The sequence below is a fragment of the Crinia signifera genome, chromosome 6 (assembly GCF_055691185.1).
Source record: "Crinia signifera chromosome 6, ASM5569118v1, whole genome shotgun sequence".
NCBI classification, from domain to species: Eukaryota; Metazoa; Chordata; class Amphibia; order Anura; family Myobatrachidae; genus Crinia; species Crinia signifera.
In genome coordinates this window covers 83663805-83683931 of record NC_139222.1, presented here as the reverse complement: position 1 = coordinate 83683931, position 20127 = coordinate 83663805, and the positions used below count along the sequence as shown (strand labels likewise).

General features: G+C 40.8%; 1 protein-coding gene across 2 annotated transcripts in view; it reads left to right on the top strand.

Annotated features, from left to right (window-relative positions):
* Window positions 1–20127, top strand: part of GRID1 (glutamate ionotropic receptor delta type subunit 1) — an 854117-nt gene that overhangs the window by 679345 nt on the left and 154645 nt on the right. For both annotated transcript variants that reach the window (XM_083146340.1, XM_083146341.1), the window contains exon 6: window positions 3098–3271. In XM_083146340.1, the coding sequence (XP_083002466.1) occupies window positions 3098–3271 (174 nt within the window). The remainder of the gene's footprint in view (window positions 1–3097; window positions 3272–20127) is intronic.

Below are 20127 nucleotides of genomic sequence, written 5' to 3'. Positions count from 1 at the left end.
AGGGAAACCCCCGGCAGGGCCCCACTGCTCTTGGGCCTACATCAGTGTTTTTCAACCACTGTGCCGTGGCACACTAGTGTGCCTTGAGCTGTTCTAAAGTGTGCCCCCAGATCTAGAGATGCTCAAACCAGTTTTCAGCCTCCACCAGTTCAACTGTTTTTTACTGTTCTTTTCATGTAAAGGGCCAATGTATTTTATGTTTGTTATCTGTGGGACCAGTGTGATTTTTTTTTTATTTGGGGGCCAATAAGTTTGTTTTTTTTCCCCTGTGGAGGCCAATGTGATTTGCACTGTGGGTATCTCATGGTGTGCCTTGGCACTTTTAAAATCATGCAAACAAAAATAATGGGTGGACTCTCTTGAGCATCTCTTCACCATAAAGAGTACAAATCAAGCCTTTTTATAAAGGGTAGAGATGTGTGGCGGCCACTTTTTCGGGTTTTGGATCTGGATCTCCCTTCGTGTTTTGGATCTGGATTGGTTTTGGCAAAACCACCCTTGTGGGTTTTGGATCTGGATTTTTATGAAAAAATGCTAAAAATGGCTAAAATAACAGAATTTGGGCCTGTTTTTGCCCCTAAAGTATTATTAACCTCAATAATATTCGTTTCCACTCGTTTCTAGTCAATTTTGATCACTTCACAGCTTACAAAATTGTTTTCATTTACTGTAGTTGGGCCAAAAGGGTATACCGAGGTAGCTGGATGACTAAGCTAAGCGACAGCAGTGGGCATCACATACATGTGGAACTTACACTTCCAACCTGGCACATCTTGGAAGCAGAGCGGCACTGCAGGGGCAGACAGGGTGGCAGTTTAATAAACTATCCCAAAAAAAGAGAAATGCTCCAAAGAGCAAAAAATACAAAGAGGTATCAGCCTTGTCATGACTGGTGGTAGCAGCTTCAGCACTTCTATCAGGTTGCTGATCTCCCACTATTTCCTCCTCTAAAAATGTGTTTTTATTTTATTTATTACTTTTATTTATTTTTCTTACTTTACACTGGACACAGCCTGTCACACTGGACACAGCCTGTCACACTGGACACAGCCTGTCACCCTGGACACAGCCCCTGGACAATGGACACAGCCTCTGGACACAGCTCCTGTACACTGGACACAGCCGTCACACTGGACACAGCCTCTGGACACAGCCTCTGGACAATGGACACAGCCTCTGGACACCCCCCCTGGACACAGCTCCTGTACACTGGACACAGCTGTCACACTGGACACTGCCCCAGGACCTTGCCCCTGGACACTGAGCACAGCCCGTCACCCTGGACACAGCCCCTGGACAATGGACACAGCCCATTACCCTGGACACAGCCCATTACCCTGGACACAGCCCCTGGACACAGCCCCTGGACAATGGACACAGCCTCTGGACACCGCCCCGGGACACAGCTCCTGTACACTGGACACAGCCGTCACACTGGACACTTCCCCTAGACACAGCCCCTGGACACTGGACACATCTCCTGTACACTGGACACAACCCCTGTACACAGCCCCTGGACACTGGACACAGCTCCTGTACACAGCCCCTGTACACTGGACACAGCCCCTGTACACTGGACACAGCCCCTGTTGGACACAGCCCCTGTACACTGGACACAACCCCTGTACACTGGACACAAACCCTGTACACTGGACACAGACCCTGTCACACTGTACACAGGCCCTGTCACACTGAACACAGCCCCTTGTACACTGGCCACTGCAGCCCCTGTACACTGGACTTGTGTACAGCAGCCCCTGCAGACCCTAATCAAGTGAGCAGCAGCAAAATAATATATTATTATAACACAGCACAGAGCACAACCACCCTCTTCCCTCTCCTATGCTGGACTAAAGATGGCGGGGCGCGCGTGCGTCTTATATAGAATCCAGATCCCGCGAGAATCCGACAGCGCGATGATGACGTTTTGCCTCGTTTTTGGTCCGGAATTTAGGCGGGAACTCCCGAGGCGGCTCGGATCCAGGCTCGGATCGCGATATTCGGATCTGTCGGATCCCGGAGATCCGGACCCGCTCATCTCTAATAAAGGGGATAATAATGTATTATAGTTTTACTTTACACATGTATGGCAGGAAAGGGGGTCTTGAGAAAGGTCTGTGACCAGGCCGAACCGTCAACCGCTCACCCACTGTCATACACTAAGTAACCTGTTTGGTATGTACTGTTAAAGATGTTTCTGCAAGCAAATCCAGTGAGTGCCCCAGTTATTTATTTGCATCATTTGGAAGCACCTGGGAACACTGGCACTATCTGGCTTTGTGGCACCCCCTGACCCCACCAGATGACAAACCTATAGGAGAGTACTTGAACCTATCTATCTATCTACAGTATCTATCTATCTATCTATCTATCTATCTATCTATCAGCAGTTTCTTATATAGCGCATACATATTCCGCAGTGCTTTACAGAGAATTTTTGACCATTCACATCAGTCCCTGCCCCAGTGGAGCTTACAATCTATATTCCCTACCACATGCACACACAGACATTCTAGGGTTAATTGTTTAGGATCCAATTAGCCTACCAGTGTATTTTTGGATTGTGGGAGGAAACCGGAGTAGCCGGAGGAAACCCACGCAAGTATGGGGAGAATATACAAACTCTGCACAGTTAGGGCCATGGTGGGTATTGAACCCATGACCTCAGTGCTGTGAGGCAGTAATGCTAACCATTACACCATCCGTACTGCCCTATCTATCTATCTATCTATCTATCTATCTATCTATCTATCTATAAAATATTATTTGTAAAGAATTCAAGTGTATGGACTATATTATCAGGAGAACTGTTAAAACATTAACTCTGAGTCCCGGAATAGTCTGCTAAAATTCCTAGGTCCTACTATCCGCTGTCCGTTTTGTTCTAAGCTCATTTATAGTAGATTTCTTTTATTTCTTTTTTATTGAAAAATTGCTCATGTGCAAAAGTTCCAGTATACCAGCCAATTGCACTGATGCACAGACCTAAGTGCACAAATCCTTTTAAAACATTAGAGTTGTGATGTTCCAGCTGTACTGTGCATGAAGAAGCAAGCAGGCAGTAAATACCAATTGTGCTTTCTTTCTTTTGTTTTAGGAAATCAATGATGCTGAAATAGTGGAGCTTGTGCACAGCGCTCTTGGAAGGATTACAGTTATAAGACAAATCTTTCCTTCAGTTAAAGACAGTAATGTCAGATGTGTGAGTAACAACCATCGAGTGGCTTCACTTCCTTGTGACCCCCAGGAAGGTTATCTCCAAATGCTGCAGGTTGGTAAAGTATACAAGCAATTCTAATAGCATTAAATAATGATTATGCATATATACTGTACTTATATACGTGTGTGTGTGTGTATATATATATATATATATATATATATATATATATATATATATATCTAATTGTTATATATAATTATTTTTCCCTGACAAAAAAAATTGAAAGATTTGAAACTTTAAAACACCTCCTCGGAACACAATTGGTACGGTGGTTTTCATGTCAATTCAAATGAGTGGGCGGCACGCCCACTCATTTGAATTTTGCATCCAAATCTGGGAGGGCACCTAGGTATTCATTGACTGAGACTGTTTTTGAAGTGCTGGCCATCTGGTATAAGATATATTTATATATATAGAATGCAGTGGAGCGGCACTCACTGTTTCCGATGGCGGGTTACAATAACTTGCCTGGGTGCCTGCTCCTGTATACCGGAGTATACCGAATATAGTATTGGCAGAAAAAGCGTCACTCCAGGGCTTGTGCAAATGTAAGAAGCTTTATTACGTCAACCGCGTTTCGGACCTCAGCCCGTCATCAGGACATATGTCCTGATGACGGGCTGAGGCCCGAAACGCCATTGACGTAATAAAGCTTCTTACGTTTGCACAAGCCCTGGAGTGACGCTTTTTCTGCCAATACTATATATAGATAGATAGATAGATAGATAGATAGATAGATAGAGTGAGTGAGTAGTGGTAGAGCTAGCACTCCTTATTGATTATTCAGCAGCCTGGGTGCTCTTGTAAAATAAACGTACAGGAAGATGGTGCAGATGAACACCCTGACTCCCTTTCAGGGTTTGCAATAAACAGTTGCCATTTATCACAAGTCCTGGAATGCCGTGTGGTGAGTTAACCCTCTAGGGCAGGCATTCCCAACCATGGTCCTCAAGGCACACCAACAGTGCAGGTTTTGTAGATATCCAGGCTTGAGCACAGGTGACTTAATTAGTATCTGAGGGATTCTGATTAAACCATCTGTGCTGAAGCCTGGATATCACTAAAACCTGCACTGTTGGTGTGCCTTGAGGACCGTGGTTGGGAATGCCTTCTCTAGGGGGTTCATCTGCACCATGGTACTGCGTGTATATACAGTATGTTTGTATATTTGTGTGTGTGTGTGTGTGTGTGTGTGTGTGTAAGGATAACTCATTATGGCATGGAAATATTCCATATCCAAACATCCACATTTATTCTGTTCACAAGCATTTTGGATATTGGAGATTCAACATGTATTTGGCTACTGGAAGTAAAGTGCATGGCTCTGAGAGTATACAATAATATGTTGCTATGTTGTATAACAATGCTGCCATATTTCAGAAATGCATTTTCACAAAAATCTCAAGCTTTCTCAAGTGAACCAAAGGCACATTATTACTATATATATATATATATATATATAGTGAATAATTAAAGGCCAGCATAACAAAATGAATAGCAGAAGATAGCGAAAAAAGCTGTATTTAATGATAAAGGTGGACACACCAGCATATCAAAAAAATAGTCCATATACATATTACCAGGTCCAAACAACAGCGTGGTAAAAGCAGCATGGTGGTCCACCTAGAGGGTCACTGATGCCGGACGGCCGTTTCGGTGTGCTATCACCGTCCTCAGGAGCATAAGTGACCCTTCTAGGAGACCGGATATAAATAGCGTGTATCATTAACCAAATACCTGACACCTGTGTGCTCATCTGTCACTGATTCCCTGCAGCTACTCGTGTCCAAGCAACAAACCAAAGCTTGGAGGTGCGGCCAGGATCTGACGTAACGCTGTTTCCGGCTTTCGCCGTACATAGCGTCGTCTCCATGGCAACCTCATAACAAACAGCGGGGGACACCGACGTCATAAACACGTCGCCGGGCTGGGTGGGAACCAGCTTCGGCGTCCGTTATCATGGAAACGGGTCTCACTTGGCTGTATCCGCAGCACGTCAGTGAAGTGCAGGCATCCCAAACTAAAAAGCCGAGTAACACCGCAATCACCAACGGTGCAGGAAGGATAAGTGCTGTCGACATGGAAAGTTTGACAGGCTGGAAGCCTGTTTCACCTCTCGTCGATGGGCACAATTTAAATGGGAAAAATGGATAGAGCTGCGGGTTAGATCAAGATTTGCACTTAAGGTCATTAGTGAAAATAATAATAAAGAAATAAACAAATACACACAAAATATATTCCAAATCAAGCACCAAAGGCATCGAGGGACACCATCATGTTGATAATCATAAGAGTATCAGTCCTGATTAAAGGAAACAGTGTAGGGATTGTTCTTCATTGAGTCCATTGGGTGAGGTACAATTCAGTAAGTTGATCCAATAACACTCTCTCCGAAGTAACAAATTACCACGGTCCCCCCCTCTCCTCAACGGGGGTATGTGGTCCAGAGGTTGGAAACGGAAGTCCTTTAAGGTATGTCCAAAATTATGAAAATGCTTAGCGACTGGTGGAGTACTGTTATCGATGGAACTTCTAGCCTTCTTTATAGATGACCGATGCATAGCAATTCTTTCTTTGGCAGTCCTGATAGTCTTGCCGATATATATCATTTTACATGGACAAATTATGGCGTAAACCACAAATCGACTGTCACAATCAAGATGAAAACGTATAGGATAAGTCCTGGATGTCTTAGGTTCTGTAAAGACAGGTGAGGTTATCATATGTTGACAATTGACGCATTTGGTACACCTGAAACTACCATTGATCGGACTAAGCCAACCAAATTTCTTTTTGGGTAACAGATCAGATTTTGCAACAAGATTTTTGACATTATTACTCTTCTTATAACAGAACATTGGAAACTTGTCACAGAATTTACTCATGGTGTCATCAGCTTGTAAAATATGCCAATGATTCTGTATAACCTCTCTAATCTTTTTTGAGGCTATGGAGTAAGTACTTACAAAGGTTAATCTATCATTAAGATTGTCTTTAGTGGCAGACACCAGAGATTGTTCCTGTGACAAGTTTTTACAATGAGTGATAGCATCCTGTATCTCATGTTCAGGGTAACCCCTGTCAATAAATCTGTCACCCATCTCAATAAGAGCTGCAGTCAATATACTGTCGTCTGATGTAATTCGTCTAACCCTAAGAAGTTGTGACAGTGGTAAGCCCTTCTTTAACGGCATAGGATGAAAACTATCTGCCATTAATAAAGTATTTTTATCCGTTGGTTTTCTATAAATCTGAGTCGCCAATATACCATCGGTCAAAGTCACACCAACGTCAAGAAAGCTAATGTAGCGGTCACTAAAAGCCATTGTAAAGCGTATGGTGGTATCCAACGCATTCAGATAATCCACAAAAGACGTAAGGCGATCAGCACCGCCTTTTGTGTTTTTTTACGTGAGATATATTGACGACCTCTTCATGGTGTGGACTGGCGGTGCTGATCGCCTTACGTCCTTTGTGGATTATCTGAATGCGTTGGATACCACCATACGCTTTACAATGGCTTTTAGTGACCGCTACATTAGCTTTCTTGACGTTGGTGTGACTTTGACCGATGGTATATTGGCGACTCAGATTTATAGAAAACCAACGGATAAAAATACTTTATTAATGGCAGATAGTTTTCATCCTATGCCGTTAAAGAAGGGCTTACCACTGTCACAACTTCTTAGGGTTAGACGAATTACATCAGACGACAGTATATTGACTGCAGCTCTTATTGAGATGGGTGACAGATTTATTGACAGGGGTTACCCTGAACATGAGATACAGGATGCTATCACTCATTGTAAAAACTTGTCACAGGAACAATCTCTGGTGTCTGCCACTAAAGACAATCTTAATGATAGATTAACCTTTGTAAGTACTTACTCCATAGCCTCAAAAAAGATTAGAGAGGTTATACAGAATCATTGGCATATTTTACAAGCTGATGACACCATGAGTAAATTCTGTGACAAGTTACCAATGTTCTGTTATAAGAAGAGTAATAATGTCAAAAATCTTGTTGCAAAATCTGATCTGTTACCCAAAAAGAAATTCGGTTGGCTTAGTCCGATCAATGGTAGTTTCAGGTGTACCAAATGCGTCAATTGTCAACATATGATAACCTCACCTGTCTTTACAGAACCTAAGACATCCAGGACTTATCCTATACGTTTTCATCTTGATTGTGACAGTCGATTTGTGGTTTACGCCATAATTTGTCCATGTAAAATGATATATATCGGCAAGACTATCAGGACTGCCAAAGAAAGAATTGCTATGCATCGGTCATCTATAAAGAAGGCTAGAAGTTCCATCGATAACAGTACTCCACCAGTCGCTAAGCATTTTCATAATTTTGGACATACCTTAAAGGACTTCCGTTTCCAACCTCTGGACCACATACCCCCGTTGAGGAGAGGGGGGGACCGTGGTAATTTGTTACTTCGGAGAGAGTGTTATTGGATCAACTTACTGAACTGTACCTCACCCAATGGACTCAATGAAGAACAATCCCTACACTGTTTCCTTTAATCAGGACTGATACTCTTATGATTATCAACATGATGGTGTCCCTCGATGCCTTTGGTGCTTGATTTGGAATATATTTTGTGTGTATTTGTTTATTTCTTTATTATTATTTTCACTAATGACCTTAAGTGCAAATCTTGATCTAACCCGCAGCTCTATCCATTTTTCCCATTTAAATTGTGCCCATCGACGAGAGGTGAAACAGGCTTCCAGCCTGTCAAACTTTCCATGTCGACAGCACTTATCCTTCCTGCACCGTTGGTGATTGCGGTGTTACTCGGCTTTTTAGTTGGGGATGCCTGCACTTCACTGACGTGCTGCGGATACAGCCAAGTGAGACCCGTTTCCATGATAACGGACGCCGAAGCTGGTTCCCACCCAGCCCGGCGACGTGTTTATGACGTCGGTGTCCCCCGCTGTTTGTTATGAGGTTGCCATGGAGACGACGCTATGTACGGCGAAAGCCGGAAACAGCGTTACGTCAGATCCTGGCCGCACCTCCAAGCTTTGGTTTGTTGCTTGGACACGAGTAGCTGCAGGGAATCAGTGACAGATGAGCACACAGGTGTCAGGTATTTGGTTAATGATACACGCTATTTATATCCGGTCTCCTAGAAGGGTCACTTATGCTCCTGAGGACGGTGATAGCACACCGAAACGGCCGTCGGGCATCAGTGACCCTCTAGGTGGACCACCATGCTGCTTTTACCACGCTGTTGTTTGGACCTGGTAATATGTATATGGACTATTTTTTTGATATGCTGGTGTGTCCACCTTTATCATTAAATACAGCTTTTTTCGCTATCTTCTGCTATTCATTTTGTTATGCTGGCCTTTAATTATTCACTACATCACATTTATGTGGCTTCAGCATTTCCCCGGATGATGTGAATGAAGTGTGCTAACTGCCATTGGGATATATATATATATATATATATATATATATATATATATATATATATATATTTATAATAAAAAAATGTTCATCGAAAAATAGTCTATATAACATTTTTGTAGTGTTCCTATAATTGGCTATTCGCAGATTATTAAAAAAACACTTATTTGTTCTGCCATATAAAATATAAACCAATAATGCACATATCACAATAAAGAGACCAATTATATGGAATACAGAAGTAGCACAGCAAAATATCCACTGTAATCTCTCTCCCTTCTAATTACACAACAGCCTCAATGTATCACAGAAGTTGCTTGGCAGATAATATTGATCTGTACTATATTTTCCCTGTGGATATAATTAGTGTGATTTCCGCCATTATTCTTATACCGCTTAAAGTTTTTAAAGGTGCTAATAAATACTGTGTCATAAATGTGAGATATTTGCCATAATGGAGTTCTGAAGTGCACTGTAGGAAAAACATGATATTTCTGGATTAAGCATGACAAAATAATAGTTGATAAATAACTGGAGGACCATATGTTCATACTAGCTAAGCCCGTTCAAAAGCTTTGAAAGCTAGTCTGCCACCTTGTGATTGCATTTGTGTTTCTGTACGTGTGATTGCCTCTGTGTTTCTGTATGTGAGAAAGAGTTGCAGTTTCACTCGGTTTTGGTTACACACAGACACTAGATATATATATATATATATATATATATATATATAATGCAAACACAATGGTAAAACATAATGACATACTCTTATTTTTTATGTAGCTCTCTACATAAAGAGAATACAACATATAATTATACACATTGCACGTTCATTTTCAGACTATGGGCCTGATTCTGGTTGACTCGGTAAGCTGCGAAGCCCCACCGAAAAAACACCTCCCACCCCTGGCAAAAACACATCCCCTTGCATGTCCCACAGCAGGAGAAATCATTTGATGGTCAGAAACCATCTGATGATTTCTCGTGGGCTCGCGTCACGGATGGATTTACATGGGAATGCCCAGCATTTGCATGGGGACACCCATGTCGCCTCATATTGCTTATACTGCCCCAGCATCTGTTGTAAGATAGCAGGACTGGCAGAAACATGGTGAAATATTGAGGTCAATAGTGTGACTAGATTTCATCAGCAGAAATTCATCACCAACTTTATAAGGTGTATGGTCATACCATCATGTAACAAATAAATGGCAATCCAGCAGGCCAAGTATATATTCACTGGCAGTGAATGAAACCAGTTTCCTTGACATGACATGATCACATTATACCTTGACAAAAGTCAAGGAAATGAAATATGCTTGTTGGTACAGATTGGGTTGCTGGTAAAGTTAGAAAGTAAGCCGTGGTCACAAGTAATGAAGAGTGGGACAGATGAGAGATGGTTTGGGGTGGGGGGTAACATATAGAAAAAAAAGGTTAAATGAGCAAAGGGACAGATGATTAATCTAGTCATATTGAAGACTAAGGGGTAATTCAGACTAGGGTGTGTGTATTCACTGCGTAGCGAGCAGATAAATGCCGCCCCGCTGAACGCACACCAACCTGCCAACTGAATCTTTGAGCTACACTGAGAGTGAATTTTGTATGCTTACACATCCTCTCATATGCGCCTGCACAGAGGAAAAATCATTTGCTGGTCGCTCACCATCAAACGATTTTTCCTCTCTTTGCAGATAAAAGTAAGACGGGACTTACTTTTATACTGCACGATGATGGCCGAATTGGGGGCTGGGCGCTGATGTCATCAGCCCATCCACCACAGTCATAGTCCATCTTCATGGACACGCCCATGAGCCGCTGGGCAGACCCTCCAGCTGCCAATCATTTTGCAAATGCCTCAGCGAGTGAAAAACTCTCCGCAGGCATTTGCACATGCACATTAGCCACTATGCACATGCAAAGACCCCGACCATTGGGGACGGGGACGAATTCCGTCCTGTGCGAACAGGTCTGAATCAGCCCCTAAGAGAAGGACCGGTTCTGTGGAGTCTGCAAAGGTTTTTGTCAATCAATCTTGGACATATAGCATTAAGTTAGTAGGAGCCAAAATAATGGAAAATTAATAATAGTGAACATGAGAGACATGAACACAGTCCAGAATGGGTCGAATTGTGGACATGTCCACCATATGTGCATAAACACATGAGCCTGCCACAGCGCTATCAGCATATGTTTGAAGTGTTGTACATTTTGTTTAGGAAATCAGGGACTAATTTTGTGAAGACTTTTAAGTAATGGTCCATAGCTCTAGTGCTTATGGTGCTTATGTAATATTCAGGAATGGTGTCAAGACTCAGGGCCCAGAAAGGAAACCAGGCAAGTTTGTGGCCAAACATACCACATGTGAGTCTGAACGGGAATGAAATAAATAGGATATGAAGCTTTTTTCAGTAGCGTGGTAATAACAATGGGGAAAGACAAGTTGCAGATTCATAGGTACTGGTAGAATATGCTGTGAGGAATCTTTTTTTACCTATATATTATGAAATGAATGTGGAGAAAATTCACCAACAATATTGTGAAAAGGCATGATTGTCAAAGCACTCCAAAGAGCTGCTATGTAAGAGCTTGGCCATAGAGATCAGTGCAGGATCCTAGTACTACCAAAGGAGGGGTGGGGTAAACAGATGGAAGGAGGGCAGGGGGGTCATGAGGGAGCACTGCATCATACCTTGCATGCGTCTGGTCCTAAACCAATTTCACCATGATATTTAGGAAGATGGTGCATGTGCACTAGAGAGAGCGCTCCACAGGTGGGGGGGGGGGGGGGCGCATTCATCATTGTCCAGAGGGAAAAGAGAGTTGTGCCACAGTTTGCTGGTGAAAGATTTAATTTACAAAAGACGTTTAACAACTAGTGGACAGAGCTTTTTCTTTTTGTCGGCCCTCTGTATAAATTACATTGTAGAGTACAATGGTCACTTTTCCGCATCTTCCAACAACCAATCAAAACTCAGTTTGCTTAAGTAGCCAGGTGGCTTCTTTCCCTCTATATAGATGGCCTCTCATTTGTCCATATAAACTGAAGGTTGGCTGTAACAGAGAAGGAAAACACATTTATCTATAAAGAAATCTATTGACCTAAAAATCAGATAGATTATGATACTAAAGAACGCAGTAGATTTACCTTAAAAAAACATCCTGCTACTGCATTTACGTTTTTACGTAATTTGATCTTATCTCAATAAGTGGAAATCAAAACATTATTTACAGTATCTTAATTATTTTTAAACCCTAAACCATTGTCTATATGGCAAAATATATACTCTCATACTGTATCATTCCATAAGGTTAACACAACCATCCTGCTAAAGCTTTAGTGTAAGCGCTTTATTTACTGTATACTGTAGAAATATTTTGAATGTGAGGGAAGGTGCATATTGTATTACCCATTGCACTTTATTGTCATTATTTATTACTGCTATGAGATAAAACAAGTCATGAGATCCCTTGTGTGTCGGAACTGAGGTGGTTTTGGACACCACAGGGCAAACCAATGCCTACACTTTTTTCAACTCTTCTCTATGGCCCGTGATAGTTTCTGCAACTCCAGAAACACATGGAGGATTATGCACTTCATCAGGGTATTTTTGCATTTTAGAATACAGTGTTATATAATAGGTGTTACCATAATAATGGCCCCATCCCCCTACTCTCTCCTACACAAACAAACTTTGCAGTTTCAGAGCAGAGAACTCAATTTTCTGGGGTGCTTCTGGGAGAGGGGTGGGGATAATTGTGACATTAAGGAGATTATGGTCATAAGTCGTTGTTCAATAGAGGTTTTGGGGTTAGTGTTCAGTCTAAGTGGGGGAAGGTGGGGTATTATTTGAAATTTGGAGGCTTGTGGTTTTTCAGAGCAGCTTAAAGGTCTGGGGGCCACTAGACTATCAAGTAAATTGAAACCAACGGCTTACACCCAGGTGCAGTGATGTATTATTTCTGTCTGTTTTGGTGTTGGTTTCACCTACTTTTGATTTGGTGCTTTTGAGGCCACGTCTAGAAATTTTTCCAGGGCCACTTTTAGTTCCTAATCTGGCCATGGATGCACTCCATATACCCAACAAAGCCCCCTTATATTTTCTGTCACCTGCCTTCTATGTTGTTTTCAGAAAGATGTCGTGAGTGCTGGAGATTGACAATGCTCTGGCAAAGTGAGAGAGCTGATGCTACCTTCTGCACATATGCCATGTGTTTGAACAATATCAATCGAAAGAGAATCACCAGTGGATTTGCTGCTGCACACAGGTTCCCTCGAATTTAGTATGCCCCTGATCCACTGAGTATTGTTTTACTCATATACAACATCTGCCAATCCAGTAGGAAAATATGCATCACTATTGGATAATCTTGTAGATTCTATTGCTGACAGGGCCATCTTAACATATAGGCACAATGGACAGCTGCCCAAGGGCCTCCAATTCTAGTGACCTTCGAACAGGGATAGATTAAGTTTTTTTGGAGGCAGTAGAAAATGCTTCCTGGTTGACTTGATTGTGAATCACACAGACACAGAGATTCCAGGATGCATTATTTTACTACTTCCTAGCCTGCAGCCAGACAGTGAATGGCACTCAGCATCCTGATTGGCGGATGACTGGAGCTATCCACCAATCAGAGAACATTTATTACCTGCCTCCCAACTGCAGCAAAACAGTGAATGGTGTAGGCATGCTGATTGGTGGATGGCTGAAACTATCCAGTAATGAGAGTGCTGGCAGTCATTTACTGTATAAAATAAAGTGGAGAGATGGCATAGGACCACAGGAGGGGTGTGTTATGTTTTTTTTTTTTTTTTCTCATGAGTGGGTGTAGAGGGGCCCCAATTGCATTGCTTTGCCCAAAGCCTACAATGATATTCAGAGGGCTCTGATTGTTGTCATTCTGTAGGATGAAATTCTGACAGGATCTGTCATTGTTACATGACAAATCACTAATGTTAGATATGGTAGTAATTTGGGATATGGGGAACACACAGCTCAAAGAGCCTACTGTAATTTAGAATTGCAAGCAGGAGGAGGAGTTTGTATGCAAACCTGCAACAAATGCAATCGTTTGTGGTCTGCACATGTGCAGAATGGGTCTTGTGATATCATTCGCAGCCCCCTGCCAGCTGCAGCATGATGGACATTTGGGGCATCACAAAACACTTCTATCCAAAACAGATGGGTCCAAGGTTTGCATATTCTGACACAGACTTACTGGACCCGGGTGTCCAGATCTTATGACCAGCTTGAGTAAGCTTCCGCTTTACACATACTGACCGCTGTCTTGAAACATTATGAATCGCGACTAATACCTGGGATGGTGATAGAGGCTGTGTTAAAGATGGTGCACTTTCATTGCGCAAATGTATGTATTAGCCACCTATCTCCTACAGATGCCTCCTGCAGTATTTTAATTTTAATTACATGGAATTACACAGACGCTTCCTTGCAAATGTTCAGTTCTATCCAAAAATGGTTCAGTAATAAAGATGTCGCAGTTAAATACCATATGCTCAACAGCACTGTAGGCTTACTACAGGGTACTGTATATTCATTTTTGTAGAGGTTTTAAGATGTGTACTAGCTGACAATTATTACTATGTGAATAAAGGAGATTATGTTGGATAACGTTCTGAATGAATGTAATAAGTGGTCATTTATCGCTTGTTAAGTCAGCAGAAAGTGTAAATACAGCCTTGAGAAACAGCGAAGACCTGCTGATTGTGACCTAATGTACTGCTTTTACTTCTCTGTGAATTTAAAGCTCCTGTAGTTTTTTGTTTTGAATGATCAGAGAAAGACGCTGTTTTGTTTAGACAAATAGGAACTGAGAAGACGACCAGTAGAACATGCCTGAATCCCAGCACTCTGTTCTTCTAATCCTAACTAAACCTAATTAGGGCCTTAGAAATATATTGCTTTTACTTTGCTTTATGTATGCACAAAGCATTTAGCAGGTAATTAGAGGGAAAAAAACAGACTGGTAGGTTAGGTAATTTCTTTTTTGTCTGTCACAGAGGGGATTTGCTTTATTTGGGCTCTTAACTCTCACAATTCCTCCTGCATTAAATGAATAGTGTGTAATTAGCTCAACAGAATAAAGCACAGAGCCGATATCTAGTATACCATTCGTGGATCTGACAGAAGCATAGGACCACTGCCCATAAATGAATGATGTTCCCTAATAGTTCACCTAAGGACTAGAATCCTCTCCATATAAGTATCCTACAAGGATCTGATCTGTGATGTAGAATCATTTCTCAGTTCCCTCCATGGGTCTGGTTCCAATGTAATTGTTGTATTATGCAAGTTCCAAAGGTACTTATATGTTAGTTGGGCGCCCACTAAGCTATTTGCTATGTGTTACGCGTCTCCTCACGGGGCTCGCCACGCTTCGGGCTCAGTGGCTCGCTGTACTCGCCACGCTATATAAAATCAACTCCATGCGGAAATGGATAGTGGGGGTATGAGCATACTAACTATAGTGGGAACCCGACTAACATATAAGTACCCTTCCAAATTTACTTTGCACTCATTTGACTCCAAATATTTGCAGCGAAGCGGTCAGGTCTGAATTATCCCCAAATCCAATATTAGCGAGCCTCAGCCCCCAGGTAACACCTGTGAACCACTGTTGATGTGATATACTGTATCCTATATAAGTAGTTGAAGATCTGGAGCAGTGAGTAAAGTTGGGTATACACTTAGAGGTTTATCTGTCCAGTTTGTCTGGGGGGACAAAAAAAATGGTAATGACTAAGAGCAAATTACATTTATATTTTTGCTCCCAATGATGGAAAATGGACAAAAATGTATCAAGTCAGGATACGTTTGTTCAATTAAACAGATGTAACCAATATGTCTGAATGACCATTGTCTGTTTTCCAGTGTTTTGGAGCAAATGGTGGATTGTCATATGTACCCATATATTACCAGGTTTTTATTCCCACCAAACAGATTGGACAGACAAATATTTGTGTGTACCTATTTTAAGGGAATATGGTTTAACAACCTGAGACCGTAGCTGCTCAGTGAATTTAGTAATGCCCCCAATGTCCTGAAAGTTAGGCGGTCATTCTAGACAAGATAGACACACAAAAGATATTTTCCCCCAACACACCAAAGGGAAATATTAATAAAATTTGAAAAACCACTTGGTAGTATGTAATTCAGAGATCTTAGTACATATATGTGCAAAATGATGGATTAGGTATAGAATTAGATTTCATTTCAAAAGGAAAGTTTTTTAAAATGATGCAAAGAAATATAAAGAGGTGTTTTCTGTTTTGCTGGAGCGACACCTTAAGGACAGAATCAGTGTTGATATTCAAGCAGTGTCAACAAGATGAATGTCAACACGGTTATGTAGTATCAACATTATAAACATTTCAACATTGTGACCACCTTTAAGCCTTATTCCTACCTACATAGTTAGAAACCTCTTCAGAGGATTAAGTGATGCCAAGCTAGTGCAGTACAGGCTCTGTCCAATATAGAACACATGCAAAAAACCATAGTCCTAGTGTAATTGTATATCTATGTGGCTGAGAGTATGGATTGTACACGCCATTAAAGTCTGTACTCTTGTGAATGGCTAAAATATTATCTGTGCTGCAAAAAATGTTAGTAAACAAATTAGAATAAAGCACATCTCTTGTGCTTGCTGTACTGACAGCTAGTGAGATCAATCCTGGGATTGGTAATGGCCAGATACCCAGAATCACCTGGATTTTAAATCCTGGGGTTGGAGTTTCCAATCCTCGGACATTGGAATTAGTTGGCACATAAAAATGTTACATTGCCGCAACTCTATCATTCAAGAAAAACTGTTATCACGGTCTAGCCTTGTGGAAATGATATCAGGGGTTGGGGTTGGGGTTGCTATGTGGAGTTTGTCTTTTTATTGACCAACTCAATCCTGTATGTCCCTGGAATCCGGGGATTCAGAATTTTACAATCATGAACCTTTGACCTTTTCATGTATCTTTTAATAAATGTAACCATATTTTATTATGGTGATGAATAACATGGAGATTCTTGAACATAAATATTAAATTATATACTTGCCCCAATATGAAGAAGGAGAGTTAGTATTTTCTGGTGCTCTTTGTCATCCAGCTGTAAAGAAATAGGTACTGTACACCAAGCTTCATTTACATGCAAATTGATAATAATTACATACTGTATTCTGTTCTGACAACTGCCTAGTTTCCCTGGGACAACATAAAGAAAATTGCAATTTTCACTTCATTTTTTTTATTTTGCGAAACTGCAAGTTTACAGAAGGTTACATATTAATACAGATGGTATTTTTTTCCTGCATAAAAGGTTTGAAGCTGGTTGTCAATAGCTCTGCTTTAGGTGGCTTACTGACATTCTTATTTTTTGCCCTATTTTTATGTCTTCTGATAGAATTGCATGTAATTGTGTGCATAATGTTATGCCCATTATTAAAATACATGAGGTGCATTTGTGTTATTGCTCACATGCATGTGACTTGAAAGTCTCATTGCACCTCTTTATGCTTAGACAATACTGACCACATTCTCAGAGAAACCAATTAAAACTTGAACTATTATATCTGCAAAGCAGTATGTTCACGGAAAATTTAGATGGCAGAATACATTATTTATGAAAAGAAACAGCAACATATGTAAATTTGTATTTACCATAATAATAGGTATTCTTTGAAAGAATGTTTTAAAAGCTCGATAACACACCTTATAATTAAAGCTGTTCACTTAATAAAATCAACACTTATGCTGTAAACAGGCGTTGTCAGCCCATAAAAGTATTTGCAGTAACAAGAAAAGGTATTGCATTAACCAATGTGTAACATTATTGTCAGTAGAGAGTCACAGACAAACCTATTCGTATCAAACAAAATGATAATATAAAATACATAGATATACTTTATTATAGAGAACTAGTTAAAAGCTCATACATTTTTTTCTGCAAAGAATACTTTAACTTTGAGCTGTAACCTTTTTTGTACTCTCACTTTGGGCTGTGACAGTTTTTAGCCCATGTACTGTCCTCCCCATTCCCAGCCCTATCTGCTCCTACCTCCAGTATCTATCTTTAACACTCTCTCTTGCCATGTCCAGCAAGTTTGAAATAGACCACTGTCCCTGCAAAAATTGCTTTCACTTTTTGTTATGACTTTTTTTTAGCACCCAAAGGAGTATTTTTGGTCCATCAAGTGCTCTCTAGTGGTCAGTGGTGGTACTTCACCTCATTGAGGTGATGGATATGTGGGCCAGATGCACAAAGCTTCAAAAGTGATAAAATCGAGAGGGTACTTATTTATTATCTGGGCTCCCATGTTAAATGCACCCCTTTTTTCATACCCCTACTATCCAACTACGCATGGAGTTGATTTTATATAGTGTGGTGAGCGCAGCGAGCCACCGTGCCCGAAGCGTAGCGAGCGGACGCGGTCTCATAAGAAAAACGGGAGCCCAGATATTACATAAGTACCAATCGAGAGTGATAAACAACCAACCAATCAGCTCCTGCCTGACATTTTTTCAAACACAATCCTTGACATGGCAGGTAGGAGCTGTTTGGCTGCTTTATCACTCTCCATGTTATTACTTTTTGAAGCTTAGTGCATCTGGCCCTTTATCCTTTTATATATTTATATATTCCCGGTGGAAGTATTCACAAATGTGCTGCATAGCATTTATTAAAGAATAAAATATCAATTATATTTATACATTGCTAATATACAGGGCCTAATTAACTATAGGGCAGGTGGAGTTCCAGCTCCAGGCCTCCATATAAAAGTAAGCCTATCACCATGAAAGCATGATTATGTTCAGCCACCCAGCTGGCCGTACAGCCATACATCTTAAGTATTACATTGTTGTTCTGGTTTTGTCAAACAATGATGCATTTTTTGTATGTGTTTGTGGAAAGATTAGAACTGATAGTGTAGTAGGGAAGGGGATGTGTACACACCCACATGGCACTGTTCCCACTCACAAAGCACTGGTCACAGATCATCTGCTTCTTACAGTAGGCCCTTGAACATTTCAGCTTGAGGCTCATGTGGCCCTTAATCCGGCCCTACTAATATATAATACATTAGATCCTAGCTTTTACTATTTGGTTAAGGTATGCAAAATACACGTGGAGCTGGCTTGATCTTGAATGGTGAGATAATATGCTTCGTTAAATGTGCCTAAAAGTCCTAATTGTGCTTAAACATAGATTAAAAAATGAAGATAAATAGTATTGTAGGCAGAGCCTTGAATAAGTTAGAACAATTGAATATAGTCTTCAGGCTCACAAACATAAACTCCTGTATCAAAAAATCTAAATCAAAAGTACATTCAAACTGAATGATGAGCAATTGTATTGATACACTTTTTATTATAATGCCAGACAAAGTACTGTCTCTTGGTTTCTGCATAGTCCAGTGTCAGACTGGAACAAGTAAGGTCCACCGGGAGAATGCAGTTGTAGACGCACATGTTTAAGGGTGTGGCCAGTCTCCAGAGAGGGTGTGTCTACTTTGGTTTGCCTAACCATTAGAGAGTGTATTTGCCCTCTGGAAGTGTTTTAAGAAATTCAGTATGCATTCACTGGGATTCGGAAGATTTACATATTTTCAGAAAAGTGTGCTTCAAAGCCGAAGTCTTTGGGTTCACAGACCCCTTTGTCTGCACCATGATATATCAGCTTTGATACACGTTATTTAAATATACTTTTTTTGAAAAGAGGTCAGTCTCCGAGAGACGCTTATTGCATACTGAATTTATTCAAATACTCCCAGAGGGCCCAGCATATATTTTGTAAATACAGTTAGTACGTGCATGGTAATATACCAAATAAAAAACAGTTATTTATTGTAGAAATGCACTATAGTCCTGTGCAGTATAAGGAAAATATGTTTAATTCAAAAACACAATCTCAAACCTTGTCCCTAGAGTAGAAGATGGTGCCCCAGGCAATCTAGCCCTCTGGGGTTCTCCTCTGCGGGCTAGTCCAACCCTTACATGGTCTCATTGACAGTTTTCTGCATGGGAACTTATGAGAGTAGACTGCAGTGAGCCACAAACAATACCCTACAGCATTTATTGTGGTTGAAGAGTGTACTCTTCTGAAACTTCACATGGTACTCTAGAAAGGAAAGTAGAAACCCTATTCATTTAGCTTACATATTATTTTACTTGTGTCCTTGAAATACTGCAGGATATACTGTACAGTAAATATGATTTTCAGTGTGCTCAAAAGTGTAACAATAAAGCATATCTATTCAGAAACTTGAAGATTTCATTTGTTTCCAGTGCAATATTGAAAGTTTATTCTATTTTTCCATAATGTAAACTATTTGGTGCTAAGTTTCTTCACAATGAAAAAATATGTTTTGCAGAAGTGTTTGATTCATTTCATAAAAATTCTTTCAATATTTTTTTTTTTTTTTTGCTGCCATGGGATTGCACTTCCTGTGTCGTTTTGGTTTTAAT